Source organism: Anas acuta, chromosome 5, assembly GCF_963932015.1.
Source record: "Anas acuta chromosome 5, bAnaAcu1.1, whole genome shotgun sequence".
Lineage (NCBI taxonomy): Eukaryota > Metazoa > Chordata > Aves > Anseriformes > Anatidae > Anas > Anas acuta.
The window spans coordinates 33,280,998-33,294,688 of NC_088983.1; the positions used below are offsets into that span (position 1 = coordinate 33,280,998).

General features: G+C 37.8%; 1 protein-coding gene across 1 annotated transcript in view; it reads left to right on the top strand.

Moving 5' to 3' along the window:
* Window positions 1–13,691, top strand: part of RTF1 (RTF1 homolog, Paf1/RNA polymerase II complex component) — a 30,833-nt gene that overhangs the window by 10,575 nt on the left and 6,567 nt on the right. Inside the window, 11 exon segments of the mRNA XM_068683856.1 lie at window positions 819–966; window positions 2,464–2,668; window positions 5,295–5,409; window positions 7,023–7,134; window positions 7,986–8,121; window positions 8,621–8,798; window positions 9,755–9,837; window positions 11,270–11,357; window positions 11,443–11,550; window positions 12,123–12,200; window positions 13,327–13,448. Of these exon segments, the coding sequence (XP_068539957.1) occupies window positions 819–966; window positions 2,464–2,668; window positions 5,295–5,409; window positions 7,023–7,134; window positions 7,986–8,121; window positions 8,621–8,798; window positions 9,755–9,837; window positions 11,270–11,357; window positions 11,443–11,550; window positions 12,123–12,200; window positions 13,327–13,448 (1,373 nt within the window).

Sequence of the window (13,691 nt, forward strand, 5' to 3'; positions counted from 1 at the left end):
GAAAAATATAACTAGGAATTGCATGGTAAAGTTAATACTGCCTCCTCTCCTGGGACTCTGGTGTTTAAAGTTGATGCCTGTGCGTATGTGCTGGCATAAAGTCTGAACTTGGAAACTGCAGCCTAAATTGAAGATGTGATGTTAAGACAAAATTAGAATTAAGCCTAGACTTTTTTTTTCCTAACTGTGATTCTGATTTGATTATTAACTTGTGCGCTGTACATAAGGTGCAGAAGGTGTTAGTACTGTCTGTGATTGAGTATCCTACTGGTTTGTTGCATTAAAAATTACACAGGTACTGTGAACTCCTGCCAAAACTGAGATTTATGAAAAACTCATGCAATTGGTGTGCATTCATGTAATCTAAATTTTGCCCTTCGGTGAACTAATTTTGGAAACACATTTGTTGCTTCTTCCATTTCATAGTATTTAACTGAAAATAGCCTTTACAAATACAGTTAGACTCCTATTATTTAAGTTGTTTTCTTAGGAAAATGTTTTCAGTAATTTCTTTTCCCAGTGGATATTGCAGACTGAACTCTGAAGTCTTGATTGTTTTCAAAAGGACTCTTCTGCCAACTTTTGGGTTTCAGGGCTAACTTATTTTAAAAAAAATCAAAACCAAAACACAACAACAAAAAGCCACCATAAAATGATTTCATTTAACAAGTTACCTGTTGGCATTTTTTTTCCTTTTTGTGTGGTTGATTTGTTGCTGTCAGATATCAGACTATTACTCCAGTGTTTTTGGGGAGGGAGGAAAGAGTGATAGTCCTGTCTCATGATCTCTTTCTTGTTTTGTTTTTTTTACCTTGCAGTGGACTGTTGGAGGTTCTAAAAACAAGAAAAAAGGAAAAGCGGGTAAGGCAGAGAAGAAAGGAGCCATGAAGAAACAGACAAACAAAGCTGCCTCTTCAGGCAGCTCAGATAAAGACAGCTCAGCTGAGAGCTCAGCACCTGAAGAGGGTAAGATAACACCTTTGCACCTACTTAGAGCATAATTCCAAGTGAAGTTACCTCTTTGCACACACTGAAGAGTAAAAATAAATGGTTATGTTAAAGACAACCTTCAGAGAGCTTTGTTTGTGTTCCTGGTAGTCTGGATGACTTGAATTTGCCATGGCTTAAAGTACGAATAATGTAATTCCACATTGCATTGCTGTAAGTGCACCATTAAAAAAACACTGCCAAATACTGCTTCAACTGAAGAGTGTACAACATACTTGATTACTTGACTTTCTCCCAGAGAATCCTCTTCTTATTTCAAGCTTGTACCATCTGTAGTTTGGGTAGCATTTTCTTCTGATTGATGTATTTTGCTTTCCCAAAATTGTGACAGCAAGGAGAAAGGTGTGTGATACATAATGCAAATAAGAGCTTATCTTACGTTTTCTCTGAATCAGAATACTTGCACGTTTATACTGAAATTGAAGAAAAATCATGACAACAACTGTCAGATTTTTTTTTTACATGACTGCTGAATATTTTCCTATGCTAGGCAGACTTCCTGTGTTCTTTCATGTTTTTATTGTGGCTATGACGGTTTGCAGGTGGTTAGTTACGATTTCAGTTGATACTAAAAAGCAAAGTTAAGACTGGAAGATCCTTCACATGCTTTCTTAAGTTTATTAATATTAAGTACAGTGGAGACAGACCAATGCATGATGTGACTGAACCTATACCTATAAGCACACATAATCAAGGCTGTTGACAGTATGGTTACAAAGCGGGAAGTTTTCAGAAATACTGAGGCTTGAATGAAAGCGGAGGAAAGAATTGTAGTATCTGTTTGCTTTTGGGATTTGGTGTAATGCAGTTGATTAGGTGAGATAATCAGTGTTTGGACTTGGATCAAGTTTAAAGGTGGTGTTACCCAATATTGCTGGGGACTCAGGTGTTCAGTATGTAAATGGGGAGGACTTGTTAGAGTGATGGAGCTAGCATCGTGACTTTGCCAGTTACAAGAGTAGTGTTTTTTAACTTCATCTTGTGATGTAGCAATTCATATTGTTGCAGTCTTCAAATGACAGATTTTGATTGCTCAAGTTGCTATAAAATAAGGAATATTGGTGGTGTTTTGTACTGGCAGTTGAGGTGCACATATGCACTTAGAAGTTATGGGTGTCCAAGCAACTGCTAAGTGATGTAAGTATGTAGGCATAGAACTCTAACCTCCAGACCCTAACACTAATCAAAAGAGCTCCTAGAATCTTCTTGTTCTACTAAGAATTTTTATTTAACATTTTCTAATGTTTCTTTTAACTACTTGTTTCATTATTTTTTGTAGCAGGTATGTCTTTCTGGACTAAATTATTTTGTAGGTTTAATTTTCATGATATGCATACTTTTAGGAAAGAGAGACAAGCACAGAATTCGTTCTCAATACCCTTTGCTTAACGTGCTGCACTGAAGTGGTTGGGCTTTGCCCCAGCTGAATTTCACTGTCTTGTAACTTCGTTTTAGGAGAGGTGTCTGACTCAGAAAGCAACAGCTCCTCATCTAGCTCGGATTCAGATTCTTCATCTGAAGATGAGGAATTCCATGATGGCTATGGAGAAGATCTTATGGGAGATGAAGAAGACCGGGCTCGATTGGAACAGATGACAGAAAAGGAGAGAGAACAGGAACTGTTTAACCGGATAGAGAAGAGAGAAGTGCTAAAGAGAAGGTAAATTGGTCTGTCGGTATTTGATAGTAAACTCATACAGGGTGTACTATAAACAGCTCTGAATTAAATCCTTTGCAACGTACTGCTCAGTTAAACAGCTGAAACTAAATGCAACACATTAACAGTGATATATAACATCTTCTGTGTATTTCATATTGTACAAAATGTGTATTTTCTCATTTCTATGAATTAGACGTGGAACTCTAACTCAAATTTCTGTTTCTGTGACTTGCAGCCGGCCTATTTAAATGTTGGTGGTTGTTTTTTTAACGGGGTGGGGGCAGAAAAATGGGGAAAACAGCTAGGCAACACATCAGACTGCAAGCAGTGAAGTCTGACTAACATTCGCATAATGTCAATTGTAAAGCAAAGAAACTTTGTGTGTGTTCACGTGAAATTGCTGTTCCCCGCATTGTTTTTCATAGTTATTGCTGTATAGAAAACTGAGATGGAAGTGTCCAGTGTTTCAGGATAAATATTCTCCAGCTGAATGCTTGTTCTATTTCTCTACATACAGCTTTTCTTTATTCTTAATTTGGACTTTTCTGTATGGAGACTGCTGACAGGGCTCTCATGTTTGAGGTCCAAGCATTCAGCACGTTAAAGCAAATGATGTTTCATGGTAGATTTTCATATTAATTGTCCTTAAGGCTAGTTTAGAAGTGTGTAACAGAAATCCTGCATGTTCTTGGAAATGTCTGTTTCTGGAAATTTCTTAGGTGTTGAATGGGTGTGGTTGCCAACTACTATTCTGGCTGTGTATATACCATTTTAGACACTAGGTGTCTAAACAGAGTCAGTAGGACTGCTTTCTCTTCTGTCTTTTCTGTATTGGCCATCAGATGCTGATACTTTAGCAATAGACAAAGCGTAAGGCGCATAAGAGCTTCGGCAACTTTTCAGAAGACAGTGGTGAAGCACGGAACAGTTTTAGGGTTTACCTCTTTGTGGATGTGAAATTGGTTGGAAGACTAATAGAAAAGAGAGGGATGTTGGAAGAAGAGTGAGTGGTGTTAGACATCATATTCAAGGGGTCATTTGTGGATTTCTACCATAGGTGTTGTAGTTTTATTTGTTACTATAATATTGCCCTGTCAGGCAGTTGCCTTGTAGTATTTTTTCCTCCCCGTACATCTAACAAAAGATTTGGTGAAAGTGGGGCAAGTCTGGGCCAATTTCTTCCCTCTTCAATGACTTTTTTCTATTAGTTGCTGAGAAATTTCCCTAGAGGACTAATATCTGTTATGTGAATCAAGCCAGTACAATTAACTACTCATTTGTCTAAACCATAGCTAAAGCACTGTCTAAATGTGCTTCTAATACTACTTTCAGCTTCTTCTCTAGTCTGCTGCCCTCCTCAAAGGGATTAAAATAGGTGAAAGGTTGGACCTAAATCAGGTAAAAGGCCACCACTTCTCTGATTCTCATTCATAGGCCATGGTAACAGAATGTTTTGGTTTTAAAATGACCACTGGAGAAAACTTGATATAAATGAGCTAAACAATTTAAGCTTGAGTTTCTGATTTAATCTTAAACAAGTTTGTCCTGTTCTGTGTAAAGGAGTTGGCAGGTAGAAATAAGTGGAGGCTGGGAATGACAGCAATTTCACTTAAGTTGAATCTTTCAAAATGCTGCCTATATATATGTCTTCCTGGCAGTTTATTGGGATTACAGCAGACTTTGCATGTGGTACGATGCCTGTGCCCTGTGTGTTATGCTTCATGTTTAAGGCATAAAAGGGCAATGATCTCATCTGGCATTTCAGTTTCTTGTCTACAAAATCCAATTGTAAAGGACTGAAACGAATGCACCATGTAATGTGCACGTGGATAACACATTTGAAATTTCAGTTACTGGAAGATAAGTGGGTTTTGTTTGATTGTTTGGTTTGATGTTTTTTTTGTGTTAGTTCACATGCACACTTCGCTAAAGCAACATCTCATCCGTGCTGCAGTAGAATCTGTCATAGGACGGTTCCGGTGGAATCACTATTTTTCTGAATACAGGGGCTGAAAATGAGATTTCAGGATGACAAGTTTAGGGAAGTTAGAAATGGAAGTGCTTAAATCACAGAAAGAAACTTCCTGAGCCTGATGGAATGTGCTGTAGCAGCTAAAGGAGTACTCGCTATGACTTTTTTCTTATTCAGACCAATGCCAGTAGAAAGGTCAAGTTTGAACAGGAAAAAGCTAGCATAATAATGGTTTTAAAGAACCAAGTTTTTAGTTGTTAAGATTCAAGTTACATGAAATAGCCCAATGTTTTTATAGTTGGAGGCAGCATGCAGTGATCGTTCTCCTGGCAAAGATAAAGTACGGGTTGGTTTCTGGGGATTCTGTTACGTGATCTTCCCAGCCCTTCAGGTTAGCTCTCGCCTTTGGTAAGCCTTCATCTTTCTGTGGTCAGCTTCTTTTTATATTATCTTTCTTGAGGAAGAGAGAAGATAGGGATGGGAAATGTGGAACAGCATAAAAACTATCATTCCTAGCAGTGGAAGTGTTCCTTGAGGTTTAGTAACCATATAAGATAGCATAAGTTGTTCACATAGCATCTGAGTGGTATTTTGCTCACTCAGGGAGGGAGCGTTCTCTCACTTACTCTTTTTGTTTCAAATATCTGCTAATAGGTTTGAAATCAAGAAGAAACTAAAAACGGCAAAAAAGAAAGAAAAGAAAGAGAAAAAGAAAAAGCAAGAGGAAGAGCAGGAGAAGAAAAAACTCACACAGATACAAGAATCCCAGGTAGGAAATGAAACTGCCTGTAGTAATAAACTCTTTTTTTCCCTTGGCAGCAGGGGATGGGATGCTGCCTCTCCTTACCCCTGCCATTTTACCCTTAATGTCAAACAGCAAGGTAAGCAGGTCAGAATTTGGTTCATTTAGATGCTCGAGCTATCTTTAGCCTTTCAGTTGATTTAAAGAGATTAACATCTTTGGCCTGCTGTGGAATGCACTGATAACTCAATGGAAAATGCAAAACAAAGAAGTAGTTGTGACTACATCTAAAGTTCTTGGGACGAGACCTGTCATGTGGTCTGATTTTTTTTTTTTTGCATGCAGGCTTTTCTACAAGTCAAGGTTTGAGAGAGCAGGCCAGAAATTTCTCAGCCTTTTAAATGATGTGTGAAGGCAAAGCTTGAATGCTAAGGAAGTAATTATAAGAAGTAATACTAAGTAGTAATTCTATAGTTTATCCATCTGTAGCATAAAGGGGATGATACCTTTTTGGGGGGGGGGGGGGCTGAGAGGGGGCGGGGGGTGGGTTGAGGCCTGTGTAATTGAATTATACTCTCAAATAGCTGACTTTCTAAGTTGAGATCCCACCCTTAACTTAAAAAGTCTGGGCAGTTACACTCCCAGAATAGGATGGGATTCATCTTGCCTAACTTACAGTCAACGAACTAGTTGTTTGCACTTGTCACTTGTCTCTGTGCAACAGAGGAGGACATCTCCAGAGGGCAATTCAGCCTACATTATTTTCTAGTGAAATAGGTGTCTAACACCTAAATAAAGTTAGGTAAGATGAATTTTCCTTCAGGCACATATTAGGTGAAATGAGTCTCATCTCTGGGCACCTCTTAGCTCCACATATGTATGTGCATATATATGTACACACATATAATCCATATATATGTATACATAGTATGTAGACATCTACATACTATGCATGTAGACATACATACATCCGTATGTATGTATATATACAGATCTAAATATAAAACCATTGTGTGCAGGGTTCTTTTACGGTGCCTTACAGAAACGACTTGACTTAAATGACTGCATCCTATACTCATTATAGAAGCTGCATTCTGTGTTACTTGCTTTTATTGATAGACCTGTAAGAAATGGAAAATATTAGAAGACCTGCATTGTTTCTGATTTTAGTACTCTTAACAGATGTTTTGTCTTCAGGAAAGACAAAAGAAGTGTATTGGCCTTGCAGAAATAGTAGTCAGTGAGACTAATGTTTATCCAATTTTTCTTCATGATTTATTAGTTATGGAATTAGTTCAATTTTGTTTCTCTAGGCCTTTTTAATTATCTTAAGGAGGAGTTTGGGGACTAAAACTTGGTGGCAGAAATGTTGAGGAATAAATGTTAATTATTTTTGATACAAAGCACAAAAAAGAAATACGCTTCAGATCAATTTCCCCTTTTCTAGACTATGAAAAAGCAAACTTCAAAAAAGCCCCACAATTTTAAAATTGAGTTTGTTGTTAGCTTCCATTTTAAGTTTTCAAGGTCTGCAAACAAGCTGTTCTAATTCGTTTCAATTTTTATGAATTGAAATGTTTAAAATGAAAAGTTTATGAATTGCACTTCAATGTGGAGTGACTTTCTGTGCGTGTTTTTAGGTCATGTCACATAACAAAGAGCGGCGATCAAAGCGGGATGAGAAACTAGACAAGAAGTCTCAGGCAATGGAAGAGCTAAAAGCAGAAAGAGAGAAAAGGAAGAACAGAACAGGTATGAAGGCTTGTTGCATTAACTATAAATTTTTGAGACCTTATTACGATATTTTGAGTGCTACCATCTGTTCCTAACTAATGTAGTAATCCTGCGTCTTGGATGAATGAACTCCTTCTCTACATCTTCCTTGGTCTTTTGACCAACATAATCACCTAGGAAATTACTTTGCACCTTTGGCTCTTTATTCATATTGTTTTCCCCTGTGCGGAATGGTCTGAGAACAAAGCAAACTTTCTTATTAGTCCACTGAATGGCACTTACTAAGTTATATCTAGTTCATGTATTTGAATTGGTCGCTTAGCTTCTCTTATTTAATCTCTGAATAATCCAAACCATGTTTATTGTACTTTCACTATTTTGTATACATTTGATTATTGTTTCATTGGCACATCATCTTGTCCTTCTTGCCATGGACTTTTAACATGACCTCTTTTGTTTTACTGCTGGGTTTTAATTGTGGTCCACCCCAAATATTATACGCAGGAAAAAAGTATCATAACAAAAATGTGTTCAATCAAGATAGTTTTAACTTGTATATATTGAATTCTTATGCCTATCTTGTATGGCACATGCAGTTGTGTTGGGAGGCAGAAGATAAATATATCTGAGATCTAAGATACATTTAAATTATTTTAGTTTCTCAGTTTGATTATATATAATGGCATTCTTAGCCTATCAGTGGCTTTAATCATGTGGCACTTAGCTGTCAGTTTTACATTTGATATATCTGTTGTACTGCTGCTTTCTAAACTTTTTTAATCAATGAGGTTTCATCTCTAAAAGAAAGCTTTCATCAAAAAAAAAAATCACAGCTTGCTTTTCCTTGTTCTCTCTCCTCTCTTCCCCAGCTGAATTGCTTGCAAAAAAACAGCCATTAAAAACTAGTGAAGTATACTCTGACGATGAAGAGGAGGAAGAGGATGACAAGTCTAGTGAGAAAAGTGATCGCTCATCCAGATCCTCATCCTCTGATGAAGAGGAAGAGTAAGTAGTAAATGCTGGACTGTGATTATTGAGTGCGTTCATTAACACAGGTAATCACCTTATGTAGGTACATACTACTTTAGAGAATTGATTGGGAGCAGATCAGTGTGTCTAAGGTGTTGCCTTGAGCCCCATTTACACTGTTTACAGATTTGTGTAGTCCTATAGTTCAGCATCTACAGAACCCTGGCATATTAGCAGATAAGAAAGATATGCTGACTTATTTTAAAGCATTAGCTTATAAGCTGCCTTGGTGCATGAGTCTGTTTTGTGGTAGCAGAGGTAGTGGGTAACAAGTATAGTCACTAGGACTTAGTATCCCTTAAGAAAAGTGTAATGCAAGATTCATATATCTATGGCCAACTAGAGCTTGATGAATTAATTCCTTTACTAGTAATTTTATTAAGTAGAATTTACGCAGCATCTTGCTCAGGGCCCCTTTTTCATGAAAAAATAGAGACATAATCATCCTTCTTCCTTCTCAACTTTACCAAATCAGGAAAGAAGAAATTCCTCCTAAATCCCAGCCAGTGTCCTTGCCTGAAGAACTGAACCGAGTACGGTTATCACGACACAAGCTGGAACGCTGGTGTCATATGCCCTTCTTTGCCAAGACAGTCACTGGTTGCTTTGTCCGAATTGGTATTGGAAATCACAACAGCAAACCTGTTTATCGGGTGAGTTCAGTTCCAAAGGATTTAGTTCTTTTTCTGTAATACAGTATTTGCAGCTTAGTATAAACTGTGGTACCTATGGTTGCTTGGGTGGTTAATGTAAAAAAAAAATAAAATTAAATTAAACGTTTATAACCAGAAAGCATAATTGGTGCAGGAGGAGTGGAGACTGCATTAAAGGTAAATAAATCAATGGGACCAATGAGGCCAGTAAATTGTTTCCAAGTTTTCACCTTTAAATCAAACTAATTGATGACAAGACATATACATGTGTGTATGTACCATGAGCATGGAGCACTAACAAAGCCTGTTCTTTCAGCTTTGGCTCATGCTGTCTCATCTCTTCATTTGTATTGCAAACTAGAGTTCAGGACTCTGTTTGACTAAGTAAGGATGAGTAAGAGTCATTCCTTATTTCTGGGAATATTCCCAAGTTATTGTGTGGTCTCAGTTCTCACTTTACAAAGGGTTTCTAGTACATCAGTGAGCTTCAGAATAGAAGGTGATTTAGAACGCGGTTCTGTTTTTCTGCTTCATTGCTCCAACTGCACAATCATAGGATGCAATAATATTGTCTAAAATCGCATTAAAATGGTCCCCAGAAGGGCTGCATTTAGTATGTGGATAGCTATGGTGTATTTCATTTGGAACATTCAATTAACCCTAGTTTAGTTTCCTGTAAAGAAAACAGGAAAGTGCACATAATTTGGCTAGAAGTTAGACTGAAAAGATACAAAAATGCATCAAGCTTTTTATAGAGCCTTCCAACTCGAAGGTGATACATGATGAGCTGATTCAATACCTGATAATGTACACTGAAAAGTACTACTTTCTTTGATGTAGTTAGAATTGTTGATAAGAATAAGGTTTTTGATGTTTAGTGAAAAGGCTTAAACGTGTCAGGTATGTTCTAGGAACACACACACAAAAATCTCTTGCATCCTTTCTTTTGCATATAGGTTGCTGAAATAACTGGTGTGGTAGAGACCGCAAAGGTTTACCAACTTGGTGGTACCCGGACAAACAAAGGACTGCAGTTGCGGTAAGAAACCAAAGTAACCCTCATCAGTTCATGAATCAGTGTCCTTATAACATTCAGTGCTCCCTGGGTGGTTTGGAGATGAGAGCTAAAATAACAAATCGGGCGGTGCAATGACTCTTACTGTTAGGATGGTTTTTTTTGTAGTTTTATTGCTTGTTTTCTAACACGTATGCATAATTAAATCATAAAAAATCTCATGCAGGGACGTATTTGTGTTGACTGCCAATCAGTTTATTTGCACTAGTAACCCATGATTGCTCATATAGGCCTATTGAACTTTGCCATGTTCTTTCCTATGTTTTCACCACCATTGCTATAATCAGGTTTTAGAAATGTGCATCATTCAAAAGGCATACATGATGAGGTCTGGTGTATGTGTTACGACAGAAATAGTACTTTGTAGGGAAGAAGCTGAATACAGTATAATATTTCTCAGTTGTTCTTACAGCCCTTAAAAGGATTGTGTGATGAGGTTTAACAGTTCCAATACAAAACATCCTGGTGAGATAGGTCAAGAAGATATTAACCATTTGGGAGAACATAAGTATGTGGAGAATAGATGTGGGTGCAAATGTGGAGTAACAAAAAAAAGTCTTATCTAAATCCATTGTGACATAGAATAGCTTTCTAGGCTACCTCAGGAGAGAGCTCATGTTTTGATTGAAATTTACACCATGACAACTACGTTTAGTACTGGTTAGTAGCAGTATGGTAGTTCAGCTGGTAGTGCTCCACAGAATGTAGTCTCTAAGGCTTACTGGCCCTTGATTAGCCAATGAATGAGAAATTATGCAGGGATTGGCTCCAGCAATGTATAATTCAGTACTGCTTACAGGGGATTTCTACTGGTCCAAACATGAAATAACTTTGTGTTTCCTAAGATCATGTGATAGGTCACCAAACAGGGTACTTATCGTTCAGGTGTGAGGTAAGTTGAGGATGATAAAAGGGCTGGAACACCTCTCCTATGAAGGCAGATTGGAGGAGTTGAGGTTCTTTTATTTAGAGGAGAGAAGGCTTTGGGAGACTTTACAGCATCCTTCGATTACTTAAAGAGGGTCTAAAAGAAAGCAGGAGAAGGGACTCTTTGTCAGGGAGGGGGGTTGGACCTAGATGATCTTTAAGGTCCATTCCAACCTGAAGCATTCTATGACTTTAAGTCTGCTTCTCTTTACTACTGAGTGTATTACTTGCTTAACTGTTTCCTGCAGACTTGCTGTCAAGTATTCCTTTGTATTACTGTTTGGTACTAAGAGCTAACTTAGGTTCCTGAACTCTGTCAGACCTTACTGAAGTTAAGAATATATAGCACATGACCCAAGAGTAGCCTTAAGTGTCTGTTTCAGGACTTCATGGGTCAATTTATTACTTAAAGATAAAATATCACAGCTCTGTACCATAAGAAAGGGATGTTGCATTTTTCTTGTTGCAGGCATGGCAGTGATCAGCGTGTGTTTCGTTTGGAGTTTGTCTCAAATCAGGAATTTACTGAAAGTGAGTTCATGAAGTGGAAGGAAGCGGTAAGTTTGCCAGACTTCAATTTCTTCTAAGCAGCCTTCCACTTCCAGTATTCGAAGTGAAAACTAAACTTGTTATTGTATTTAGATGTTCTCTGCTGGAATGCAGCTACCTACGCTAGATGAGATAAACAAGAAGGAAGTGTCCATCAAAGAAGCCCTCAACTACAAGTTTAATGACCAGGACATTGAGGAGGTAAACAGCATGTTGTAGTGAGGCTCTTGCAATGCTTAAAGTTGGAAAGAACGTACGGAGTAGAGTGCTAGCTCTTACAAATCACAATTATCGTGGTATCTTCTTCCTAAGGAGAAAACTAAATTGCATAACTGGATAGAGTAGCTTGGTGATCCAGCTGTTGTTTGGTTCTGACTGCTGCTTTGCTTCATCCTTTGTGCCCTGTTACCTTCCTCGTCAACTTGTGTTGCAGAACTTTCAACTCCTAACCCAGGTGTGGCAACTTAGTTCTTATGTTCTGGAAAGCTAACAGCATCATCATAGATGCATTTATCACAGTTTCTGCAGCTTGGTATTTGCTTCATATTGACCGAATGTGATTAGCATCAGATTTTTATAGGTTGTAAGTGTGGGGAATGGAGCTGTAACTCATTACCAACTCACAAATTAAAAACAGCAGCAGAGAAAGAGCATGAGTAAAATTCTGTGGCAGTAAGTACATTTCTTAGGTGATACTGATCTGTTGCTTCTACTAAGTATTAAAGTAGACGTTTCATACATGCATATCCTTGCTGTTTCTTCTGGTCTTACAGATTGTGAAAGAGAAGGAAAGGTTCAGAAAAGCCCCTCCAAATTATGCTATGAAGAAAACTCAGCTGTTAAAGGAGAAGGTGAGAGATGAGATGATGCCTGCAAGCTTAATGCAGTCTTTGATTTAGAAGAACTGGAGCTCATCTGGATTTTGGCAGAAGTCAGCAGTAAGCTCGACTTTAACTATGCAGTTAAGAGGCGGCTCTCAAGGTTCACTGCTGGGTTCAGAACACTTAGAATCCAGTTTAAGCTGTTGCATTCCTTCATTAAGGACAATTGCCAACGATACTAGCTGATACTAGAAGTTAAGTAGTTCTACTTCAGGAACTAATTTTAACTTTTTTGCAGGGTACTCACTAGTAACACTCAAAAGTTACTAGACTTCAAATCTAGTGTTAAATTGTTTTTGCTCAGTGTTGACTGAGTTTTTACTTTGTTATGACCAGTAATTTGTATTGAAAAGAATACACTGAAGGGTTTTACTTGCCCCGAAACTGTTTTATGTGTAAACTTCCTGGAATGCATAGACCTAACAGTTCTGAGAAGTCAAAGCCCAGAAGACAAGTAAACAACCAGTCTTAAGTATCTCTGAGGACAAAGATATAAAGCATTGTTTTTGTTTGTGCAGACCTTTTTCAAGACCCTTATGCTCCATGCAGAGTGATAACAAAGAATTGTTAATCATTAGTTCTATATTCTTTGACTTAACTGTAGTTTGGTCATTTTTTACTCTGCATGAATTTGTAAACAGTTTGACAGTGCAGAGGAGTGCAATTGCCTCTTGTTGTCACAAGGTGGCATAATAAGCTACTGTTGGCTGTCTGGTGTTTTAGTAGGGGACCCTTCAACTTGCTTAAATAAGTGGCAACTCACAATCGAAAAAATAATCGGTCTCTTCCTGGGCTGACAAACAGCAATATTAAAACTTAATCTAAATGAGTTGTCCTAGTCATGCTGAGACTAGTGTACGTAAGTTGTCTTTACTTTCAGGGGTTTCAGAGGTTCACGGAATTCTTCAGAATGAGAGGGCCAGGTTTGCTTTAAGTTGAAGGGAAATTTTAGCTCTCCACTATATTCTTAGTATATGAGGTTAGAACATTTGCAACTGGAATAGGGTTAGCTGGCTGATTTGTGCGTCTATCACTTATTTCTCTGACTGGCACTGTGGTAAAGAATAGTGCCTAATGAATTATTGTTTGGTTGAAGGCCATGGCAGAGGACTTGGGGGACCAAGATAAGGCCAAACAGATTCAAGATCAGCTTAATGAACTTGAGGAAAGAGCAGAAGCCCTGGATCGTCAGCGAACAAAAAACATTTCTGCAATCAGGTAAGAAACAGTTATTGGGAATTTTCTTTCTAAAATAGTATCAACCATCACACACAGAGAAATCAGTTAAATCAGTAGTGATCTAGCTGTAAGGCTTTGTTTCCTTTTTTGTATAGTGTATTCATGAAACTTATATCATGATACTTCTGAATTTTGCCTCCACTTCCTTTTATGTGTCATTCAGTTAAAACTGTCAAAAATAAAAACTCATAACGGGGATAGCAATTGTGTTGTGTAAGCGTA